At 46.2% G+C, this 24,045-nt stretch overlaps 3 protein-coding genes across 3 annotated transcripts; 1 reads left to right on the top strand and 2 right to left on the bottom strand.

The window, feature by feature from the left end:
- Positions 1-1,484: 1,484 nt before the first annotated feature.
- On the top strand, positions 1,485-4,083 carry pclaf (PCNA clamp associated factor). The gene is made up of 4 exons (XM_026172366.1): positions 1,485-1,655; positions 2,539-2,619; positions 2,715-2,895; positions 3,894-4,083. Exons 1-4 carry the CDS (start codon positions 1,610-1,612, stop codon positions 3,931-3,933), a joined length of 348 nt encoding a protein of 115 aa, XP_026028151.1. The 5' UTR covers positions 1,485-1,609; the 3' UTR covers positions 3,934-4,083.
- Positions 4,084-4,132: 49 nt separating this feature from the next.
- Positions 4,133-18,058, bottom strand: fcsk (fucose kinase). The gene is given in 24 exon segments (XM_026172358.1): positions 4,133-4,381; positions 5,045-5,268; positions 5,367-5,466; positions 6,273-6,460; positions 6,531-6,650; positions 6,721-6,864; positions 6,940-7,167; positions 7,243-7,409; positions 7,490-7,724; positions 7,864-8,101; positions 8,103-8,220; positions 8,992-9,065; positions 9,163-9,336; positions 9,504-9,605; positions 11,320-11,426; positions 11,501-11,672; positions 12,497-12,616; positions 12,865-12,945; positions 13,029-13,126; positions 13,284-13,356; positions 13,473-13,598; positions 13,666-13,716; positions 13,982-14,133; positions 17,393-18,058. Coding segments are annotated over 24 exon segments (3,252 nt in total). The 5' UTR covers positions 17,478-18,058; the 3' UTR covers positions 4,133-4,306.
- Positions 18,059-18,116: 58 nt separating this feature from the next.
- On the bottom strand, positions 18,117-23,314 carry actr6 (actin related protein 6). The gene is made up of 11 exons (XM_026172363.1): positions 23,070-23,314; positions 22,214-22,331; positions 22,066-22,134; positions 21,862-21,985; positions 21,559-21,694; positions 21,426-21,482; positions 20,171-20,269; positions 19,910-19,988; positions 19,583-19,754; positions 18,846-18,984; positions 18,117-18,709 (listed from the first exon to the last, which is right to left on the bottom strand). The coding sequence occupies exons 1-11, from the start codon at positions 23,135-23,137 to the stop codon at positions 18,580-18,582; spliced, it is 1,191 nt and encodes a 396-aa protein (XP_026028148.1). The 5' UTR covers positions 23,138-23,314; the 3' UTR covers positions 18,117-18,579.
- Between the last annotated feature and the right edge of the window lie 731 nt (positions 23,315-24,045).

The following is a 24,045-nucleotide window of genomic DNA, read 5'->3' as shown; positions in this document are numbered from 1 at the left end:
GTGGAACAACACAAAACACTGCAAACCACAACACAATTAAACATAAATTAAAATATGAAAACAAAAAGAACATGCATATTCTCTGTCATATGGACCTGCATGAATAAACTTTCTGAATCCTTTATCATCTGCAACTGAAAATAGTTGTGGATGATTACTATACCTTTCTAATGTTGTTGTCCCTGCCTCTCTTTCTCTCTCCCTCCCTCCCGCTCTGTTCCTGTGCTACTGCGAGTGTAACTACCACCCCTCCCCTCAGCGCAAGCACAAGGCTCGCGTGCGGAGTGAAGCGGGAAAAAGTGCGAGAGAGAGGGTGAGATAATGAAAAAAAACCCACGGCTCACGTCGTTCACTTCAAAGATCGGGCTCTAAGAGCCGTTTCGTTCGCCAACGACACATCACTAGTAAATATAAGTTTCTACCGCATAATTATAGTATTAGTATGAAATTCTTAAAGTGTTTTGAAATTATCTTAATTACTGATACCCTTATAGTTTATTGTATTTTTATTGTATATATTGTATAATTTATTGTTTATAAAAGGCCAATAAAAAAATCGCTCAAATAAAATTCAATATGATCAAACCATAGAAAATGTAAAAAAAAAAAAATACACAAAAAGGAGCTTGACTTTTTTTTTTTAAAGATATATAGAAATTTTAAATTGAATTTAAAAAAAAAGCAGAAAAAACAGAAAAATTTGAATGGAATACAGTAAAAATGAAGATAAAATATTAGTAAAAAATTATATACTAAAATAAATTATTAAAGTAAAACAAACGACAAATGTAATTTGATAAACTGGCTTCATATGCAAAATATTTCAAATTCAGCAAAGAAAAAACAATAGTGTATTCAAGACGTTTCGGCAGTATTATACCCCATAATTGTATTACTATCATGAAATCTTTAACGTATTTCATTGTAATTTATTTACTAAAATCATTATAATTTATTGTGTAAACACAACCTATAAAAAACATTCATTTATATAAAAAATACAATATGACCAAAAAACAACTAATTGAAGTGAAAAATAAATAAATACAGCAGAACAAAAACTAAACATACTATAGTGTATTTCAGAAATTTCGACAGTATTTTTTATTGCAGTATTTACTACTCGTCTTAACAATGTTGATGTCAAAGTTTCCGCCACTAAAAAAAATTGCCATTCATAAAATTTCAGGTTCAAGTTTTCACTTCATTCAAAATGTCAAGTTGTTAACACTAGTTCCTCAGAAGTTTGAGTTAGTAAGGTGCAATTTGAAGATACATAATTTGAAGTTTTGTGATAATAGCCTGATAACTCAAACTTCTGATTACCAAGAAAATGTTCTGTTTCGTTATTTTTCTGCCAGTGGCTTAAACAATCATCCATACAGTGGAAGAATAAAATGGTGGGAGCTGCAGTTACACACATTCACCTATGAGGGGCAAACTTGTATTCCAGCTATTCGTGGAGTCTACCACTATAGAAGCAAGAGAAGAAGAAGTCTCCCGCCCCATCCGCCTGTTGGTTTTAAACCGAGGCGGGACGGTGCTCGGTTCACTGCGGTCCGCGGATTTCAGGTAGGAGTGTCGGCTTACTGTAAAACCCGCTGCCAACATGGTGAGGACAAAAGCCGATAGTGTGCCCGGATCATACAGAAAAGGTACGGCAACAAGTTAAAGGCATTCAATCAGAATTTAGGTCTTTAAAGCTTGTTTGTACAAGAACACGTCTGTTTTGTAAGGTAGTCTGGCTGGCAGGCGGCGCTGAGCCAAAGCTGGTAAAATCATACAAATGTAGTCTCGAAGAAGAGTAGTTAACGTATTATATTTATTTTTTACACTAAAATAATTGAAAGAAGACTGTCAGATGAAGTTTGTGTGTAAATCCACCGCACGGCTTCCTAAAATCAGCCTCCCGCCAACACGGAGGCTGGTCTGCTGCCCTCTCGGGTTCTCCGGGAGAGGCGAAGATATTTAAATTAAAACATTTAATTGTCTTTTTATCATCGGAGTCAAAGGTTCTAGCTTAATGTTCTCATTCATCTCACGAGGTGTCATCTTTAATGACCCTTTCCCAAAGTTTGTACGACGTTTACTGCAAACTGGCGCCAGTTTTGAGCGCCGCGGTGCGTCTTTGTGCGCACGCCTCACAAAAGTCCATTCGCATATTAAATAATTAAGGCGTCTCTCTTTACCATAGATGCCACGCGTGTTACCGTCCATAATGCATGCATGTTTATTAAGTTCTGGGACCTTCTGGTGAATTTGGCTTACATTTCTTCCAACACCCAACGGATAAGAATTAAAATTTAGACCTGCTCTGCTTCCTTAAAGACCCAGTTTAAATGGCAGTGAACTGCTCTCATTCACTCTGCAGCTATTTTAGGTTTTTAACAAGCGTTCTTTGAACTTTGATTTAACATTCTGCAAATGAGACTTTACTCTCTTTACGTTCATTTGGCTCAGCTTTGGTCCTCGGTGAACTTCTACTGGTTTCTTACTGGATCCTTCATAATCAGCTGGTTTCATGCATTTCATTTGCAGCTGTTGCAGCTTCTGCCCCCCGGAAGTCTCTGGGTGCCAGTTCATCCAACGCTGCCTCCAGCAGCCAGTCCCCCACACCTGGTCAGTCCTAGTTTCACCACACACACACACACACACACACACACACACACACACACTTCACGTACTGAGGCTGCTGTAATTGTTGTAACTTGCAGCAAAGAACAAATACACTGGTGGGAACCCCGTGTGTCCTCGTCCCACCCCGACCTGGCAGAAGGGCATCGGGGACTTTTTTGGCGGTCCCCCCAGGAAGATGGAGAAGGAGAACAGGCGGCCCCAGGAGGTGGAGGATGATGAAGAGGCCGGAGGCAGCGGGATGTCAAAAGCCAACAGGAAGTATGTGTTGTGCTTTATTTGAAACCTCTTCAGGGAACTTGTGTCCCAAACTCCTTTTAAAACACACACAAAATGAGAGCTGAAGCTCAGCCGAGGTTTGCTGCTGTGTGATGAGCCATTAGTTTCACCTCAGATTATTTCAGTGTGGAGCTGTACCTGCTGCTGTGATACGTGGGCCAGGCTAGTTTGATTCGCTAAAACACCAGCTGCGTGCTGCGTGAGATGCAACATTTGAATGAATGCTGTATGAAACGGAGGCCGGTGTCAACGGGAGCTGATGCTTTACCGTACCCAAAGAGCGTGATCCAGAGTTTGGATCGGCATGAAGCTTTATATGGTCACTTATGGATCAGGAACCTCTCTGTTCAGTCACCCATCAGAGGCCGGTTTCTGAGGGTTCACCGGAAACCTTCAGCAGAGTCTGCAGCTATCAAATGTAAAAACGCAGAGATGGAGTGCTTTTATTTTGAAAAATGAAAGCATTTTAACTCTGCAGGTTTGTTTTAAAAATTATATTCCCTCATGGTCATTGAATTAAAGCAAACGGCATCAAGTGGTACCAGGAAACTCAATGTCCAGTTTATTAGGAACACTGTAGCCATGCTTCTCAGCTGATTTTTGTCCCAAAAACACCTCAAATACAGCAGCTGACGATAATCTGATTATTTCTTTTTCTCAAATCGTTGCTTTTATAGCTTCAGACTCACCTGTCTGGACTGATCTGCAGCTCCTTGTAGGTCTTGAAAGTCATTAAAAGTTAAAAACTGATATTAAATAGTTTTAAATCGATCAAAAGTGAGAAAGCTGTTTGGTTCAAACATGGGTGAGTAACTGATTGCTGCATGGATGATGCTAAAATCTGAGGAGAGGCCTCAAACTCGCCGCTGACGCCGCTCGACTGAATGACAGATTTTACTTATTCGGGACGTGGCGTTTGTGTTCCAGCGCCCTGTGGGAAGTTTGACGCTGATGTTGATCAGTTTGGTTTTTGTCCGCAGAGCCCGGCCGCTGCCCGCTGAGGATGAGGACGACGACTGAAGCCTGGATCAGTCCGACTGCTGATGTACATCTGTATATAAATTCTGCTCAATTCACGTTGTATAGTTCAATGTTTTTTACCTACAGAATGTCTGTTTGAGATCATCTGGATTTTGTCTTTTTTACTAATAAAACTTGACTGAAAACAAACTGAAGAACAAATATGGCCGTCTTTGGATGAGGACACGGACTCAAACAGTCCAAAACTGAACTTTTATTTATTCTGCCAAGATACAGATCAATGCTCCTGATTAATCAGTTTGATTAATAAAATCAGATTCCTACAAAACCAGAACACAAACTTTGAACACAGCTCTTCTTTGTCTCCTCTTCATCACTGTTCATGATTGAAGCCGAGGAACAATGAGCGTTCTCAGGTTAACGGTGCAAGGACTGTGAGTCCGTCCATGTCCAGCTCCACAGAGTGGATGCTGAAGTCTCCCAGACCCTGAAACACACCAGAAACCATCAACACAGGACAGATGGTCAGGAATTACTCTGCTCCGCCAGAGCAGCTTAGCATGATCCACAGTTCAGAATAATCCCCCTGTATCACACGCCAGCCCCGTAGAAAACAAGACAATTTAGCTCCTCCCACCTTAGGCTTTTTTTTTTTTTTTTTTTTTTAAGCTTGCTTCTTCTGATCAGACGCCTCTCAGTGACATCATCCAGAGTCAAGAGTAGAAAATAAACTGTCTAGATCAGTCCACACTGAGCTCATTATAAACTTTGTTTTACAGGAGCAGCTCTGACATGTTTTGAACTAAAGATTTTAAACCTGAGTTAAGCTTTAAAACTAATGACAGGGTTTATTTGAGGCCCCAGTGGGTTGTGAAGTCATCTTTCCTGACTAAAGGTCAAAGGTCAACTGCTGTTGTAAAAGCTTTGCTGAACAAACTGTACTGTCTCCTGTAAAGAGAACCTGTGAATGTGTGGGTTTATTAAAGCTGAACGACATCAAACGTAGACACTTTGGACTCGCTGCTCCGCCCTGTGGTTCAAAGTGGTATTACATGAACGTACAGCGTATCACCGACTCAGGTCTTGTATTTATGTTTGTTCTATTCATAGAATAGAATAAATTTGACCTCTGACCCTGACCAATTCTTACCGGCATGTTGTTGAGGACCTGCAGCACCGCCTCCCGCTGTCGGGGCTCTCGAGTCAGCAAATAAAGGAAGCCGCCGCCACCGGCCCCGGCCAGACTCTGGCCCAGGACCAGCGGCCTCAGGGCCTCCATCATAGCGCGCACTGACGCTGGCTCGCAGCCCGGGGCCATCAGCTTCTTCTGCTGCCATGAGCGGTCCAGACACTCCCCCAGCCTGGACAGAGAACCTGTAGGGGAAGTGGTCATTTAGCCTTTCTGAAACACACTGACGTTGGGCACACTGCATTCTGGGAAATGTAGGAAATGTCCCACTGAAGCGTCTCACCGTCCACGCAGGCCCGAGCGCACTCCTCTGAATTACACACCAGCTGCTGGGCGTTCTGCACCATCGACGGCAGGCGGCTGTACCAGCTGCGGACCACATCCTGCATGCAGGACACACATCATCATCACCAGCTTCATCTCAGCAGCTTTATTCCAACCCTGACGGCTCTCTGTTACTCGGAGTCTTGTCACATTCGCTCTGCTTGTTTTTACCTTGACGAGTTTCACTTTTCTCCTCTTTGACTTCATGAATCGACTTTTGTTTTTAACTTTTTAAGATGAAAGAGGAGCTGAGAGTGGAGCAGACAGGAAAGAAAGGAGAGCCCACTCCAACAGCTCCACCTCCACCCTCGCCTGCAGCTCCATCCCCCTCAGGAGAGAGATGTGCAGACTCCGGCCAGGCCAAGCTGCTGCCCCTGATGGCTCCGCCTTCAGAGATTCTGGAGACAGGAAACCTCAACCCGCCATCTGAAGCTGCTGCAGTTCGTCTACCAGCCCTGTATCAGTGTGGAGGATGCCACCACCACCATCATCATCATCATCGTCATTATTGTGATGTCTGATCAGTCCTGGGAACAAAGACGTGCAGCCAGACAACCCGACAGGTGGACCGCAGTCTGAGCAGCACAGGTGATTTCCAGCCTCCAGGTACATGCAGCAGGATGATTACAGGAGGGTGGAGGACAGATGTGAGCTTAACCATCCTACGGCTGGACTTCAGGAAGCAGGCTCCTTCCCCCTCTCTCCCCCGTCAGTGGGTGAGGAGGGGGAGGAGTGCTCCTAACCTGTCTTTAAAACTCCTGAGGAGCCGCACGTCGTGGTGCTGCCAGTGTTTTTTAAGCAGCAGAATTAAGGAGCGTGCTCGTACACAGAGAGCGTCTCATTGGTTGATCCTGAAAGTACCCACCTGCAGCAGATTTCGGGCCAGCCGGGTCTTCCCGGTGTAGACCAGTAGGAGGTGCTGCTCCAGAGCAAGCGAGAACTCCTCAGGAAGACTGAGACGCTCCACCTGCACCTGCAGGGGGAGGGATGCTCTGGATCGACCCACCTTTACTCCGCCTACCAGACCCCCCACCTGATCTTGCCAGCCTCCACCTGCAGGAGGAGGAGGAGGAAGATGAGAAGGAGCAGGAGAAGGTGTTTAGTGATGAAGGGCGTGACAAACCTGTGGTAAGAATCTGCTCCAGGTACAAAACGGCGTGGATCAGGGAGTCCGTGTCATAGGTTCGCCTGGTACACCTGTACACCGCGGCCAACAGCGCCCCCGCCAGGATGCTGCTGGTACCTGCAGAAAGAGGACCAATCAAAGTGCTGAACTCCTCCATCACCTACAAGCTCTGTTTCCTGTTTCTCACCCAATCCCGATCCCGTCGGCAGCTCCGACCAGCTGTGGAGCTCCACCCCTCCTCCCCACCGCTCCATCAGCTGATGCCCCAGAGGATGCTGGGAGGTCAGGGACACCAGCCCACTACAGACACACACCGCCTTCAGCAGCGCTCCTGTAACACACAGACACACACAGTCAGCTTCCCACTTCCTTCCTGTTGTCCCAGTTTAGCCGGTAAACGATGTACCGGGAGCGTGAGGCTGACTGTAATCCTTCAGGTCATCCAGGCTGTCGCACGCCGTCTCCGTGGAAATCCCACTGCTCCGCCCTCCAGTGTAGCTGACCAGCAGGAGGCGGGGCTCAGAGATGCGACGTGCTCTAGCACCAATAGGACGCTTCCCGTCGACCTTCACCGCAACGTTTGTGACGGAGCCCCCGTGCTCGAATGCGATTGGTGGAGTGTCACTCCAGCCGCCTGAAACACAGACACAGGGTCAGCGTCTAAAGGACCAACTGCCCCTGAATGCACCATGAACCTTTATCCAATGACCTGCTAAATCCAGCCTAGCTGGACACTCCACTTCCTGCCACTGTCCAAGGGGCTGGACTTTGCCCTGTCCAATGGAGATGAATCTTTGAGATGACATCACAGCCTTCCGTAACAGCACCTGTCCGGCGCCTTCGTAGTGCCGCGCCGCCCGCACCAGCAGATCAGGCCTGTAGGAGGCAGCAACACCCAAGGCGTTTACCATCGCTATATCAGCCAGACCATGTGACACAAACAGTGCAGCGCCCACCTGCTGAGCCAGTGCTGCCGCTGCACGGTGAGTGCGTGGACTCCGCCCCTCAGGTCACCCTCCTCCAACATGGCGTAGGCGGAGCTCCAGGCTTCATTAGCCGCTGGCCCGCTCCTCAGACCTCCCCGCCCGCTGGCCATGCACACCAACACGTCCGCGATGCAGGAGAGACAGCGGGCAGCCACGCCCAGATCTGCTCCGAGCTCCACCCCCTGCTCATTGCTCCCTGCAGCGACTGAAAACAAACTAGAATTACCAAAGGAACCTCAGCAAGTTTCCTGAAACTGGCCAATCAGAAAACTTATTTGATACACAGAAGGAGGAGCCAAAACTGGCTGTTTCTATGGGCCCATCATAGAGGAGCGGACACTCACTGCTGTCCAGAGCTTCCAGCAGCGCCCCCTGCTGGCCTCCCAGCACAGCGGCCCTGACGCAAGGCAGCAGGCAGACGTCCGAGCGCCCCCTCAGGGCGTCGGCCACACGCCGCCTTCCCACCAGGAACAGCAGCTCCTCCCTTCGCTGTAGCTCCGTCTCCTGGTGGGTGAGCAACAGCACCTCCTTCAAAGAAAGCCTCCACGCCTCCCTCCACCCTCCCAGGCAGCCGCCCCCCCCCCAGCAGCCAGGCCACGCCTCCCTCTAGACCCACAGCACCTCCTCTGGGGTGGAGGACTGGGAAGAGGCGAGCTTCCAGGAGGGAGCGCCGTTCTCCTCGAACCCACAGCTCCTCCGACCTGAGGACACGCACAGAGACACAACCACACACATGTGACATTTGTGGAGGTCAGGAGGTCAACGATGTCATTAATATGACTAACATACTGACATAAAAACAAAAGTTTTCCATCCAGAAGTCTCAGCTCAAACTACATCAAACAGATGGAAGTTTAACTGTTTCTGAACTAAAACCTGAAGCTGTGCAGCCGAGGACACGACGTGAGTGTTGGGAGGAGGAGGAGGGAAAGATGAAGCACATCTGGTCAGGTGGGAATTCTTTTACCTCCACAGTTGTAGTTCTTTCTTGATTAGACTAATCAATCATATTTTTGTATTTTTTAATTCTTTTTATTTTATTTTATAAATCTCAGCATTTCCTGTATGTATTTCCAATTAATTTCCAGCGTTGAACAGGCATAAATTATGAATTTTTTAATGAGGCTTTTATTGTGAAGTTCTTCATATTCAGGAGAACTTTTTATTTCACTTAAATTCAGTTTCATTTACATAAAATGTAAATGATGGTGATGGCAGCTACATTGTAACTGACAGAGGCGAGGCTGCCGGACACTGGCGCCACCAGTAGGCAGCGGGGGGAAGTGTCTTGCCCAAGGACACAACGGCCGAGACTGTCCAAGCCGGGGTTCGAACCGGCAACCTTCCGATTAAAAGACGAATTCCCAACTCTTGAGCCACGATCGCCCCCACATTTTAAGATAAAGAACGGCTCGGGGGGGGGGGGCAGCCGTTTAAGGGACCGGCTGTGGGTGAGAGGTGCTGAGTCTTACTGTGTTCCCGTCCTGCTGTAGAAGTTGTTCCACGTCTGGTTGAGGAAGGAAGCGTTGCTGTCGTCAGAGGAGATCTGAGGAAGAGGAGGAGACATCAGATAACACTGGAACGCCACATATGCCCTGAGGAGGCGGCGGCCCATGAGAATATAAAGATCTCCTGTGTTTTACCTCCAGGTCGTCGTGCGCTCCCATCACCGTGTAGACGTACAGCTGCAGCTCCCCCAGCTCAATCCGATGTCCCTGGATGATGATGTCACTGCTGAGAGGCAGGAGCCGGAGACTTGGTGAGGTCGACAGCTCGAGACCTGACAGCAGACAGCCTGTTGGGACGTCCAGAGGACCCTGACGGTCAGACGGTGGAAATGTTGACACGTTGTCTCCATAAAAACACTGACTTCCTGCTTCTGATCTAACATCATGTCTGGAGAAACATGCAGTGTGGAAATACTAGACTCTGCTCTCAGGAGAGTGCAGTCAGAATACAGTCTGGGTCTGAAACTCCTCCCCACCTGTAGGTGGCAGTGTTGCACCACTGCTCCTGCAGCCACGGAAACGGCTCCCTCCAAAACGCTATTGATCACCCGACCTCCTTCGCTCAACACGTCCTCGTTCTGATGAAACAGGAAGTGGAGCAGAGTTAAACGCTTGTTGATTGATCAATAATGGAGGCCTGACCTCTGGTGGCCACAACATGAACTGCAGTCATCGCTGAGCTTGCGTGACATTTGTCTCACTAAATGAACCCTCCGTGAATTTTCCGCTGATGATCAAATCTGTGGAAGTAAGCTGTCGTCCTTCAGTCAGAAATCATCCCACATCACGTATGGAGGGTCGAGAGAATAAACAATTCAAAATATGAAGTCGTTTTATTTTGAAAACTTATTATTATTTTGCAGTTCAGAGAGATCCTAGATAATATCCTGATGGAGTGGCAGAGCCTCTGCTGGGAAGTCCTTGGACACCGGGTATCCCAGAATGCATTTCAAATTAAGTCACAGGTGCATATGTACTGTCCCTTTAAATAAAAACATTAAAAGAAAAGCTTTGAAAGACGCTCGAGACACAGTGCAGGACAGAGAACGTGACATAATTCATCAAACTGTAAAACAACTACCGTATTTCCCGGACTACAAAGCGCACCTGAATATTAGCCGCACAAGCTAAAATCAGGGGAAAATCCTGTTTTGTACATACATTAGCAGCACCTGACCAAAAGCCGCAGGTGTTTCAATGTTGACTTATCATATGTAAGAGAGTGTGCACAAAGCGAATTGTCAGGAAAGAGATGGCTGTTTGGAGACACACCCCTTTTATTAATATTTTGAAAAAAAAGTTATGGGTACATATTTGCAAATGTAGTACATAACAGTAGCCTACAGCACACCAGAAAAATAGATTCAGACTACCTTTTAGGCTCAGGTGCAGTGACACGGCTTTAACAAGAAGAAAAGTCAGTCATTCACCATCTTCCTGCGCACTAAAACCACCAAAGTCCTCTCCTCCAGTGTCGGATACGAACAGGCTCAGGATGGCTTCGTCATCCACTCTCAGCTTCTTTCCTTCGTTGTCACTTTCAAAACCAAACAAATCCTCGTTGTCAGAGTCGAACACCCTCAGAAGGGCCGTGGCGGTGTCCTCCTCTCCATCATGCAGCAGTCCAGCCCTTCGAAATCCGTTGGTGATCGTGGATGTTTTCACACTTTTCCACGCTGTCAGAATCCACCGGTGGTGTTGAGCATAACTTGCTTTTCGCAAGTTTATCGCCGCTGGTCATCCACGACTCCCGCTGAACGCGTAGCGCTACTTTGAAGTTTGTTTTTCGCGCTACTTGTACGGCACTATGTTGCCTGGCGGATGGACATGTGACCAACATACCACTCTTGAACCCCGATCCTTCCGCCAGGCAACCTAGTGCCGTACAACAGCGGAACAAACAAAAATCGTCTTACGATATGACAAAAATCACGGACAATCCATAGAAAAGCCGCACCTGACTAAAAGCCGCAGGGTTCAAAGCTTGTGCAAAAAGTAGCGGCTTATAGCCCGACAATTACGGTACATGTTTTTACAAAACTTCGTAATGTAGTTTAATTAATTAACGACACATTTAAGGAATTAACATATAAAAATATTTTAATGTGTTTAACATGTATTTCCAGTTTGAATGAATTCACTTGTCATTTTCTGATGTATTTATTTCATTTTGACAACATGGGGAAGCTGGAGTCGGGGAAGCGCTTAGTTTCTCACATGCCCACAAAAACAAGCACCAATTACACAATTATTCATAAACTGTACATAAAGGATGGAGGCAGGAACAATCACCTGGATATGCGAGAGAGTGTTTCTCCCCGTCCAATCGCGGCTCAGTCGGTCGACGTGCGCCTTCCCAGACAGAGTCAGGTAGTCGTAGCGACCGCCGGGGACGTACACTGTGAAACGAGGACATGTCAGCAGGCAACGGCGGCATAAAGAAAGAGCGAACGGAGGAGGTGGAGAAACTGACCCAGACTCAGCGGAGCTCCTCTCAGGATCCTCCACAGCTCTGCCCTGCCGCTCCTCACCACCGCCCCCTGCGGCCCGACCGCTGAACTGCAGCCGGCTCGCTCCTCGCTCACAAACTGATCCCGAGTCAGATCCGAGCAGAGACACTTTAACACGTCCAGGAAGAGAGACACCTGAGGAGGAACCACAGCGAGGAGTCACATCAGCATCCACCAGGAAACAACTCGGGAATCTTTATCGCTCCAGCTCGTGCTGCTGCTTTTAAATATGGACGACAGGACGTTAAATTACAGCCGGCCATCTGTCGGAGCAGGTAACTCTGTAGCGCCTTGAACGCAGCACATCTCGTCGTGTGAGGGCCTCATCGTCACGCGTGATGGATCTGAACTTTCTACGGTTAGATGTCTAGTAGCCATGACGATGACTGCGACTCGCCCGACAAACAAAAGTCGTTACAAAAAGCCCAACATCGTCTCCACGGTGATTCACGCCGCTCAGTGTCGATGTTTCAAACCGGGATTATGATCTCGGGTAAACGAGTACAGGTCAGAGGTCATGTTAGTCCTGTGGGCGGGACTCACAGTCACACACTTTATAAAATCAGCATCGTAACTCAAACTTTAGTTGTTTTGTTAAAACTCATATTTCTCGATTTAGTGAAAGGATTGTTTTGACTTTTTATTTTTAATTACAAATCATTTCACTTCATTTTTACACACATATAATATCATATATAATATTTTGATCTATTTTTTGTAGATCACATCAATGCTCGGGTTATGGACTTTCATAGTTTCATGTATCATATATTTGGTGTTTAATTTCATATATTTAATTTATTTTAATCCAAAAAACATTTTTTCTTTCCATTACACAACTTCAGCAACTTTCTCGTATTTATCTTTTTTTTCCACTTGAAACTCTCATCCTTCATCATGACATCTCCAAGTCTTAGTTCTCTTCCAGACTAACTTCCCTGGATGACAAATACACGTACCTGGAGGGGCGGAGCTCCAGAGTCCAGCCCCAGGTAAGTGCAGCCGTCCAGAGGCGGCGTGACGTGAGTCTGCAGTAACTTCTCGGACACGGACCTGCTGAAGAAGACCGGACCCGACACCTGCAGACACACACCTCACCATGAGCATAAACCAACATGTGCAGAGTGATTATTAAACACAAAGGCTCAAAATGACATTAAAAAAAAATCACAATTATATTAAAATGATTAAAAGTATAAAATGATCAGTCTTAAAGTATTCGGCCGTGGAGAATCTGTCAGTGACTTTGTGATGTGTTTCAGTTTGAGCCTAAATGGCTTCTCCTGGAGAATTAAAAGGTGTGTTTGATTTGAGCTAGAAGACGCACCAGTGGCACTTTCCCATCAGGCATTGCAGCGCGCTGGATCTGCTCTTTGGTGCCTCGATAGATGACGTCTCTGACTCGTCCCTGACGGAAAACAACATTTAAATATTCAAAAGAGAAAAGAGGAGAGCACATGGAAAAAAGGTGTGAATGAACTAAGTGAGCACCTGTGAGTCGGACAGGTAGACCCCATGATTGGCTGCATAGGTGACGTCACCAGGTAACGCCAAAACCCGAACACCTGAGAATCCGTCCCAGGACAAACCTGACCAACACGAAAGCGTGACGAGGAGGAGGGGGATGGTTCGATTAAATTCATGACGTTTCCAGGATCACCGGGGCTTCGACCCTCTCACTGTGCTCTACCAGCATGCAGTAGTACTGTATGTGTGCACTGAGAGTACTGTGTGTGGCACACTTACCAAAGTCAGGAGGGACGGCGAGGATCATGTCGGTGCTGCAGACCCAAACACCGGGAGGAGAACTGGGACAGATCTGAACGAAAACACAACAGTGTTCAGCGATTCAAGGCAAACTGAAGTGGCCCCGACACTCAACCCTGCAGCATCCCACGTTTAAAGGGTCTTTCTGGGGACGGTGTGGAAGCTCACCTGGTTGCTGAGGCGGTCCAGCAGCAGATCCAGACAGCAGACTGGAGCCTGGAAATTCTGATCGGGCTTCTCTTCGGGAAGCCAGCAGAACGCTCGGCTGCAGGAGCTCCAGGGAAAGTCCCGACCCTGAGGACCGATCGGAAAAATCAGCCGCGGCACAAAAACATCAGAGAGGCGCTGCTGTGTGACTCACCGTGTGGAGGATGAGGATGTAAGCGTCATCCAGGACGTCGGCAGTCACCACCTGAGAGAAAAACAGGTGATCGCATAAAGGACGTGTGACAGTTTGTCTCCTGTTGCAGTGGGAGGAGCTAAAGCAGCATGTTTCAGACTGAGACACAGCTAAGACGAAGGAGGATTATTCTAAACCGAGAATCACGCAGAGAGAAACGATCCGAGGAGATCATGTGCTTTCTAGATCAAAACAACGGGCACATCTTTGGGTTCTCTGGTTTTTGCAGGGTCATGGTCACTAAGGATCAGGTGAAGGAGAGCGGCTGAGGACTCACTGTGTGCCCGGCTCTGCTGCTCAGGTGCTCCGCGGCCACCAGCAGAGCGTTCAGCGTTGCCCCGCCGCTGCCCAGCGGCTCCTGGCGGTCCCTGACGGTCAAAACCAACGCACCCGCAGAGAGGACACCCCGCTGCTGCCTCAGCTCCAGCTCTGATGGACACACAAAAGTAGAAGTGAGATCATAACAACACCAAACTCTCACTGCAAGCAGGAACATTTCCAAAAGAAACCTCTTTAGAAGGAGTCTATAAACTGAGTGGGTGTTGCATGATTTTAGAGCAAACAGCTGCACCTCAGTGGCTCTACTGCAGCTCAGATTTATCCAACACAGCTCAGACGCAACAGCAAAGGTTTAGATCAGCTGACTGAGATCAATACACTATCGTTGAACTATGACCAAGCTAATTTTAGGATATTTGGCAACAGGCAAAAAATGACATTTTATGTATGGCAATAAATGATCAGCGACATAATAATAATAATAATAATAATAATAATAATAATAATAATGGATTTATATAGCGCTTTTCAAGGCACCCAAGACACTATCAGTGTCCACCAGCACTGACTAACAGGGGCCAGAGCAGGCGACATTTCCTTCGGGATAAAGTATTTCTGATTTTGATTCGGATTGAAGGAAATTTAAAACTGCTGGCTAAGGGTAAACGTAAATTCAGTAAGATCATAATTCACGTCGGCAGTAATGACACCTGGTTACGCCAATCGGAGGTCACTAAAATCAATATTGAATCGGTGTGCAACTTTGCCAAAACAATGTCGGACTCTGTAGTTTTCTCTGGTCCCCTCCCCAATCAGACCAGGAGTGACATGTTTAGCCGCATGTTCTCCTTAAATTGCTGGCTGTCTGAGTGGTGTCCCAGAAACGATGTGGGCTTCATAGATAATTGGCAAACCTTCTGGAGGAAACCTGGTCTTGTTAGGAGAGACGGCATCCATCCCACTTTAGATGGAGCAGCTCTCATTTCTAGAATTATGGACAAATTTATTAAACCCCCCAAAATATGACTATCCAGAGTTGGGACCAGGAAGCAGAGTTGCAGTCTTACACGCCTCTCTGCAGCTTCTCTCCTCCTGCTACCCCCCCAAAAACCCATCTCCATAGAGACTGTGTCAGCTCCCAAACAGACAAAAAACAAACTAAAAACCAGCAACAAACAACTTAAACATAAACAATTACAAAGAAAGAACAATACAGTATCCACATCTGAACCAAAGAGTAAAACAGTGAAATGTGGATTATTAAATATTAGGTCTCTCTCCTCCAAGTCTCTGTTAGTACATGACTTAATAATTGATCAACAAATCGATTTACTCTGCCTTACAGAAACCTGGTTGCAGCAGGATGATTATGTTAGTTTAAATGAATCAACACCCCCGAGTCATTCTAACTACCAGAAACCTCGAAGCACAGGCCGAGGGGGAGGTGTGGCAGCAATTTTTCACACCAGCCTATTAATTAATGAAAGACCCAGACAGACTTTTAATTCATTTGAAAGCCTGATGCTTAACATTGTCCACCCCAGCTGTGAAACTCAGAAACCAGTCTTACTTGTTATCATCTATCGTCCACCTGGGCCTTACACAGAGTTTCTGTCTGATTTCTCAGACTTTATATCTGATTTAGTTCTCAGCTCAGATAAAATAATTATTGTGGGTGATTTTAACATCCATGTAGATGCTAAAAATGACAGCCTCAACATGGCATTTAATCTGTTATTAGACTCAATTGGTTTCTCTCAAAATGTAAAAGAACCCACCCACCACTTTAATCACACTCTAGATCTTGTTTTAACATATGGCATAGAAACTGAACATTTAACAGTGTTTCCTGAAAACCCTCTCCTGTCTGATCATTTCCTGATAACATTTACATTTACAATAATTGATTACACAGCGGTGGAGAGTAGACTTTATCACAGTAGATGTCTTTCTGAAAGCGCTGTAACTAAGTTTAAGAATATAATCCACCCACTGTTATCATCTCCAATGCCCTGTACCAACACAGAGCAGAGCAGCTACCTGAACGCTGCTCCAACAGAGGTCGATTATCTTGTTAATAATTTCACCTCCTACCTACGTACGACTCTGGATACTGTAGCTCCTGTGAAAACTAAGGTCTCTAATCAGAAGTACCTGACTCCGTGGTATAATTCTCAAACACGTAGCCTAAAGCAGATGACTCGTAAGCTGGAGAGGAAATGGCGTGTCACAAATCTAGAGGATCATCATTTAGCCTGGAGAAATAGTTTGCTGCTTTATAAGAAAGCCCTCCGCAAAGCCAGAACATCTTACTATTCATCACTGATTGAAGAAATAAGAACAACCCCAGGTTTCTCTTCAGCTCTGTAGCCAGGCTGACAAACAGTCAGAGCTCTGTTGAGCCAACCATCCCTTTAATGTTAACTAGTAATGACTTCATGAACTTCTTCACAAATAAAATTTTTATCATTAGAGAAAAAATTACCAGTAATCATCCCACAGATGTAATATTATCTACAGCTACTCTTAGTACCATTGATGTTAAGTTAGACTCTTTTTCTCTAATTGATCTTTCTGAGTTAACTTCAATAATTACTTCCTCCAAACCATCAACGTGTCTTTTAGACCCCATTCCTACAAAACTGCTCAAAGAAGTCCTGCCATTAATTAATGCTTCGATCTTAAATATGATCAACCTATCTCTAATAATCAGCTATGTACCACAGGCCTTCAAGCTGGCTGTAGTTAAACCTTTACTCAAAAAGCATCTCTAGACCCAGCAGTCTTAGCTAATTATAGGCCAATCTCCAACCTTCCTTTATATCAAACATCCTTGAAAGAGTAGTTGTCAAACAGCTAACAGATCATCTGCAGAGGAATGGTTTATTTGAAGAGTTTCAGTCAGGTTTCAGAGCTCATCACAGCACAGAAACAGCTTTAGTGAAGGTTACAAATGATCTTCTTATGGCCTCTGACAGTGGACTCATCTCTGTGCTTGTCCTGCTAGACCTCAGTGCAGCGTTCGATACTGTCGACCATAATATCCTATTAGAGCGATTAGAACATGCTGTAGGTATTACAGGTACTGCGCTGCAGTGGTTTGTATCATATCTATCTAATAGACTCCAGTTTGTGCATGTAAATGGAGAGTCCTCTAAGCATATTCTTACTCTGGATGGCATTACCTTGGCCTCCAGTAACGCTGTGAGGAACCTTGGAGTCATTTTTGACCAGGACATGTCCTTCAATGCACATATTAAACAAATATGTAAGACTGCTTTCTTCCATTTGTCCAACATCTCTAAAATTAGTCCTAATAAACTGGCCTCATCAGTGTCCACCAGCGCCCCCTCAGGCCGCTCGGTGTAACTCAAGCTCAAAGAGCATGTACTGCGCGCATGCGCCTCACCTCTCTGGAACGCGTAAACGCTGTCTTTATGCTGGCACGTCAGCACCACCACGGTCCATCGGAACCCGCAGCTCTCCGACATCATCACACGGTCACAGCTAACCTGGGCTAACCCAGGCTACCACAGCAGCTACTGCACGGCTCACTGCCGCCGGAGGGGCGGGGCTAGCCAGACCTGTTCCGGTTAAACAGGTGTCCGTGAAGGATCACCTGAGGCTGAAACCTTCAGGCTGAAACGTCTGAAGTGGCTTTTATGGTACAGGCACAGGTCAGCCCTGCGAGAGTATCCGGTCCAACCCGTCTGAGGAGTTGGTCTCACTAAAACACCCGTTTCCTCTCTGTGACCGCCATCTGCAATTCTGCGCTGTTTGACCGCCCGGGCTTCCGTAGGCAGCAACCTGTAGCGCTTGGTTTCAACACTGGAACCTCCCGGTGCGGCGGTTACTTTTAAGGATACAGGCAATAGAAGTTGAAAGAAAAAAACAAAACCCCCACTAGTGTATAATATTTCAAAGAAAAAAAAAGTAAAACTTGGAGTAAAGGAAACACTTTAAACCGCGGGACACCCCAGAGTAAAAACCGAGCACCCGTTTCAATCCAAACCCTCTAAACAATTCAAGATATCAAAAGATATCAAAAGATATCAAAAAAAACCACTCAAAAATGAACACTGGAGTTTTTTTATTATTGTATTTAATAAATGCAAATTAAGATTTACATACAAAGAACACAAACATTAAAAATACTGTAAAAACAAACAAAAACAGTCTTCTGACCACTTACAGTTTATTCATTCAGCGATTATCTGGGACTGCTCACTCCCTTTTATTTTAAATAAAGAGCTGAAACATCACATTTATGAGCCATGACTTCGACCCTGGGCCTTTGATCTCCCGGCGGCGGGCACACCTCCGTCTCCACTGAGCCAGCAGAGGTGGAGGCAGGCGGCTGCTGCAGGTTCTCGGGGATAAACGTCAGGAACAGCAGCAGTGGTTTGAATGCCCCGAGCACGCCGTCCAAGGAGCATCCAGACCTGCAGGTTTGGGGACCCTCAGTCTCCACCCACCTGTAAACCTGCCCCACCCAGACTCCACACTTTACACACACTGTTGCCGTGGTAGCAGGACACGTGTGAAAGTGGAATAAGTCAAATCATCACTATCGATGTTTCTGCTCAGTTTGAACTCCTAAATGTCGAACTTCTCCTCGCAGATGCAGTGCCCGTTCTCCTCGTAGTCCTCCCGCATCACCACCATCTCGTCATAGTCGGGGTTATGAGCCAGCAGCTTCCCGCCCTCCCAGGCGTAACAGACGGGACTGCGAGACACAAACACAGCGTTAAAGTCTCCGTCATCGGACAGCAGCATCCGCAGGTCAGCTAACCAACCACGTTTACTCATCTCTAACGCCACTTGGTGAAGATTTTGAGGCTGTGAGGATGAGGAGCACTTACTTTGCAGGAAACACGACAGACACGGGCAGGTGGGCGGGGACCAGCGCCCGCAGCTCCGCCTCCAGCCGCTCTCTGAAGCCGGGAAACAGCGTGTTCCCTCCGGTCAGCACGACGTTCCGGTAGAAGTGCGGCTGCATCTCTGAGGACAGATTCACACGTTTACCAAAACGCTGAGCTGCTGTTCCTCACAGCGCCACCCGCAGGCCGTCTTTGAAAGTGTCAGAGTACTTTTTTATTTAACATTCAGTTTTTATTGGTCTGCAGCTTTAAAACAGAAACGAGATGAGTAGTTCATCTACACTTGATTTGTTTTGGATTATGAGACTTTACGTTTACACTTTATTTTGATTCTTATTGGACAGCGACAGTGACGACGGACAGGAAGCTGAACGTCTGGTGCTTTTGATTAAATATAATTTTATATGATTACATTACTGTATAGTTAAATTCTTTTATTTATTAGCATTATTATTGAAGTTGTATCTGTCGTGTATGTGACAGGAATGTGGGAAGTGAGCAGGAGCAACATGCAGGCTGGGAATCGAACCGTCGGCTCGCTGCCAAAAGGTCTCCGTGATTAAAGTTACAGGGAAGCCGTCTCCTCGTCTCTGCTGCTATTAACTCAGAAATCAGTGACAGGCTCTGATGGGTTTTCTTCTCTACGCTCACAGAATCAGTTTCATTCATAAATCTGTGTTTCGGTGACCCCGGCACGCCGCCGTGGATCAGCCGCTGACCTTCAGGCAGCGACTCCACCGAGTGGACGATGGCCTCTGGGATTCCCATCTCCTGGATCCCGATGTCGGACGGGTGGAAGAGCATCTCGGGGACGGCGAAGCGCTCGTTGGCCAGCCTCAGGATCTGCTCTCCTGTTTTGTACTTCCCACTGAAGACCATCTCCTCACGGGGCTGGTGAGCAGAAACACCAGAGAGCCATGAATGTGTCATTCACACACACACTGAAGATGCTGCCAAAATGAGGACAAAGCCACGTGACTGGATCGCAGCGACACGTTCTCACTGACAGCGCGTTAACACGAGCTCTCCTGCTGAGGGTCTCTCACCTTGCAGAAGCCTTTCTTAATGGAGCTGAAATCTGGAAGCACGTAATCCCTCATCGCCGTGTTCTCCTCGCCCTTGGCCCTGACAAACCACAGCAGGTGTCCAGCGTTAACCAGCAGCTGCTGTGCATTTACACTCTGACACAGGGACTCACAATCCAGCTGTTAACGTAGGACTAACGTAGGATAAAACACTGAAACCCTGTCACACTGTTTAGAGTCCCAGATCAGGATATGAAGCTCAGGCTAAAGCGTGCTGCTTACTGGGCGATCTCCATGTCCTTGTAGAACTGCTGCGAGACGTAGCACACGTCCTCCTTCACCTGGTTGATCACGTGAGTCTCGTCCATCACATGCAGCTGACTGTAAAAACAAACAGGGATCATTTTACTTTTTATTTAATTCTTTAAATCTGAACGAGTGTGACGAGCTTCCTGTGTTACGGCTGCAGCTGGACCGTCATCAGCTAAGAGTCACCTGAACACTAAACACCTGTTCAGAGGAGGATTGCCGAATCAGAACCGGAGGCAGCGATGGACTCCACGAGGATCACAGAAATACAAGTTACTCAGATCTGTCCCCACTGAGGTCTGGGAGAGACCCAGACTGTCGCCCTCAGATGACAGGAAACTGTTAGGATGTTCAGGAACACCCAGGATCAAGCCTGCTGTGGACTGGAATCTGCTGGAACATCAGTCAGTGTCCCTTCCACAGTGAAGCCAGTCTCACATCTCCAAGGACCAAGAAAGAAGCTCCTGCTCCAAAATCAACGAGCTCAACTGAAATCTGCCCACGTGGACGAGCCAAACGGCGTCTGGAGAAAAGTTTGATGGTCAGACGAGACAAAGATGGAGCTGATTGGAGGAGCAAAGGTGAGGCTTTCAACCCTGAGAACACTGCAGCTGTGACGCATGGCGGTGGCAGCATCACGCTCTGGGCCGTGGTTCTGGAGTGATGAAGGAGGACGGACTCCAAAATCTGCAATTACACCTCAGATCAGCAGCTGGACACAGGCGGGTGTTCCAGCAGGACAATGACCCCAAACACACATCAGAGCTGGTTTTGGATAAAACAGCTTAGCATTAAGCTGCAGAACAGAAGAGACGCACAAGTTCAACCAACCAGCATGAACTCTAGCTTGATGATAACACACACACACACACACACACACAAACACACACACACACAAACACACACACACACACACACACACACACACACACACACACACACACACACACACACACACACACAAACACACACACACAAACACACACACACACACAAACACACACACACACACACACACACACACACACACACACACACACACACACACACAGTGTGGATCAGAGAAAATTGAAAATAAATCCACACCTGTGTTTTAAAGTCATGAAGGATGTCTGTTCTGTTCTGTTCTGTGTCTGTGTCACAATTATTCCACCCGAGAAAAACAACAGTTCAATAAAAGCCCAGAGTTACTCCGGCCGAGGTGCCGGCGCCACAAAGCACGACTCACCGATAAGAGATGATCTCCTTCAGGTGATTGGTCAGCAGCTTCCCTCCCACGTTGATCCTAAAAGGAAAAACAGGCATCAGGTTGCTGCTGTTGGTGTTATCGCTGCTGCGTCTGCAGGGTCACGTCATCTAACCTGCGGATGCCCTCCTTCATTTTCCTGCTGCGGCAGTAGGGGGCGATGTGGGTGAAGGAGAACCCGGTGTCCACCACCATGCAGCAGAGCTCGGAGGGGTTTGTGTGGAAGTAGTGATGAGCACTAAGAGAGCCGGCTAGAGGAACAAGGTGGGAAATCATTCAAAGAAAGCTTCCCTGATTGCCCGAAATCAGCAGCTCAGTTTTACCGTTTTTTACAGTTTACGAGCGCCACTCTTACTAAAACGAGATGCCAGGCTTTTATTCTGAAAGTAACAGGAAATCTAACAGGATGAGGACTCACCATTGATCCTGAGTGCCGACTGGAACTGGTACTCCTCAAACAGGATCTCGTTCATGGACTCTTGAATGGAGGTGAAGTTGAAGTAGGGCTCGGTGATGACAACGCTCGTGTCTGCAAAATCCACCTGCACCCAGAAAACAGGGTCAGCCTCCACCACAGGAGGAGCTCAGTCAAACACACCACAGCGATGAGGGGTGGAGTCACCTTAAACATCTCCTTTCCAAACAGGTGGTCCCACACCTTCCTCTGGACGTCCCAGTTCACCAGGTAACCCTGAAGACACGAAGAGAAACGGTGGAAATGAGACAGTCTGACGTCAGGCCGAAGCTGCTTCACCCTTACGTGACTTCACCTTCTGGAAGGGGAGGATGTAGAAGAGCCCCGAAGGATCTTTGATCTCGTCCAGCTGGTTTGCAGTGAAGGTTTTTAACCTGGACGTCTTCGAGCGAAACTGGCAGTTTGGGATGACGCTGAGAGGGACAGAGAGAAGGTCCACGTCAGGGCCGCCCATTATTCTACCAACTACATGATTTTTTTATTCTCACACATTTGCTCATTTTTACTCTAATTTTTTTAAATGTTTTTATTGCAACTGTTTCCCTTCATAAATTTGACAGTTTGTTTCATTCCACCCACCAACTTTGCAAATGTTCATTGAAACATTTTCATGTTTTTACAAATCTGCTTATCTTGTAAATGTGACCATTTTTTCTCTTAGATATGTACAAATTTATATTTTTCTCAATTCTCTCATGGATTATAGCTTTAGAAACAAAACTGTCCTTATGAAATTCAGTGTGTTGTCTTCGCCATCATGTACAGCTGTATGCAAAAGTTCGAGTAAATTCTTATTGATTTTGTTTTACGTGACGCACACTGGAAAAATAAGCCTCCCCTAAGAGTTAACTTAATAAAAAAAACCTTGAAAAAAACCCTATTATAAATGTATAACACCCTTAGCTGTTATACATTTATAAGATGACTTTGAGAGTTTATATTTGGTCTATAAAGAAGAAATAAGAAAGCGTTTTAATGAAATACATTTTATTCCTTAAACTGAGAGATTTGAAATAGAATCTGGCGTGAGGGTTTGACTTTTTTTACACAGAGGTTAGGTCGCTTAAAGTCTAAATTATTTTTACGCCTCTTCAGTTTAATTATTATTATTTTAATTAGCCGCAACGTTAGCTATCATGCTAACATCTCACCTGACTTTCTCCTGGCTGTATCCGATCTTCGCCGTGTACGCTCCGTTATCCAAAACTAATGTCGCCATTTCAGAGGCGGAACTGCTCACATTAAATGCATTTATAAACTCAGATTAATCCAGAAATAAACAAAAACAAAACGCATTTCACATTTTCAGCGAGAATCCGCCATTAGAACTTTACGAACTCCTTCGGCCAATCAAATTTGTCGTCCTCTCGGTTTGTGGCGGATGGACAGCCAATCAGATCTTCACATCTTAGCCTTTACGCTTCTTTGCAGCTCGACCAGCCAATCAGAAAGAATGATTTTGACTGTGCTTTAGAAAAGTGTTCGGGTGGAAACAGTATCTTGCTTTTGTTCCCCCTCCTTTGTTCCGTTAATTTTTAGTCTCTTTTGCCCTTCAGAGTGGAATTAAATGACATTAATCGGAAGTTATAAACAAAATAACCGCCCATATACGACTTTTCCTTTAAACTAAGTGCACTTAGTTAATTATTGTCTTTCAGCATAATGTTGATGTAATTTATTTGAATATTTACATTTCATGCCACTATGGAGGCTTGGGACACACGACACGGGAGCTCCAGTTTTTCACTCCAACTTTATTCACCTCCATACATCAACTGAGCATATCGCGCCCAAACACAACAAGAACCCCTCCTCCAAACTTGGGTGTGAGTGGAACCATGTAGTGGGTCGTCAGTCAAACCACATTTTTTTAATGTTTCTAAAATCTGCACAATCACAGAGAAAAATCTTTTTCTTCTTTTGCTTTCAGCTGCTCCCTTTAGTTTTCTCAGAGGACCATCTCCTCCTGTTCCAGCATCCTCCTCCGTCACTATATCCATGAACCTTCTCTGAGGTCTTTCTCTTTTCCTCCTGCCTGCCAGCTCGATCGTCATCATTCTGTCTAATACAGGGGTTTCAAAGTCACAGCCCGTATACTGACATGAAGAAACATAATGCAGTTTGGTT

Source organism: Astatotilapia calliptera, chromosome 7 (genome assembly GCF_900246225.1).
Source record: "Astatotilapia calliptera chromosome 7, fAstCal1.2, whole genome shotgun sequence".
NCBI classification, from domain to species: Eukaryota; Metazoa; Chordata; class Actinopteri; order Cichliformes; family Cichlidae; genus Astatotilapia; species Astatotilapia calliptera.
This window is presented reverse-complemented; position numbering and strand designations above follow the sequence as displayed.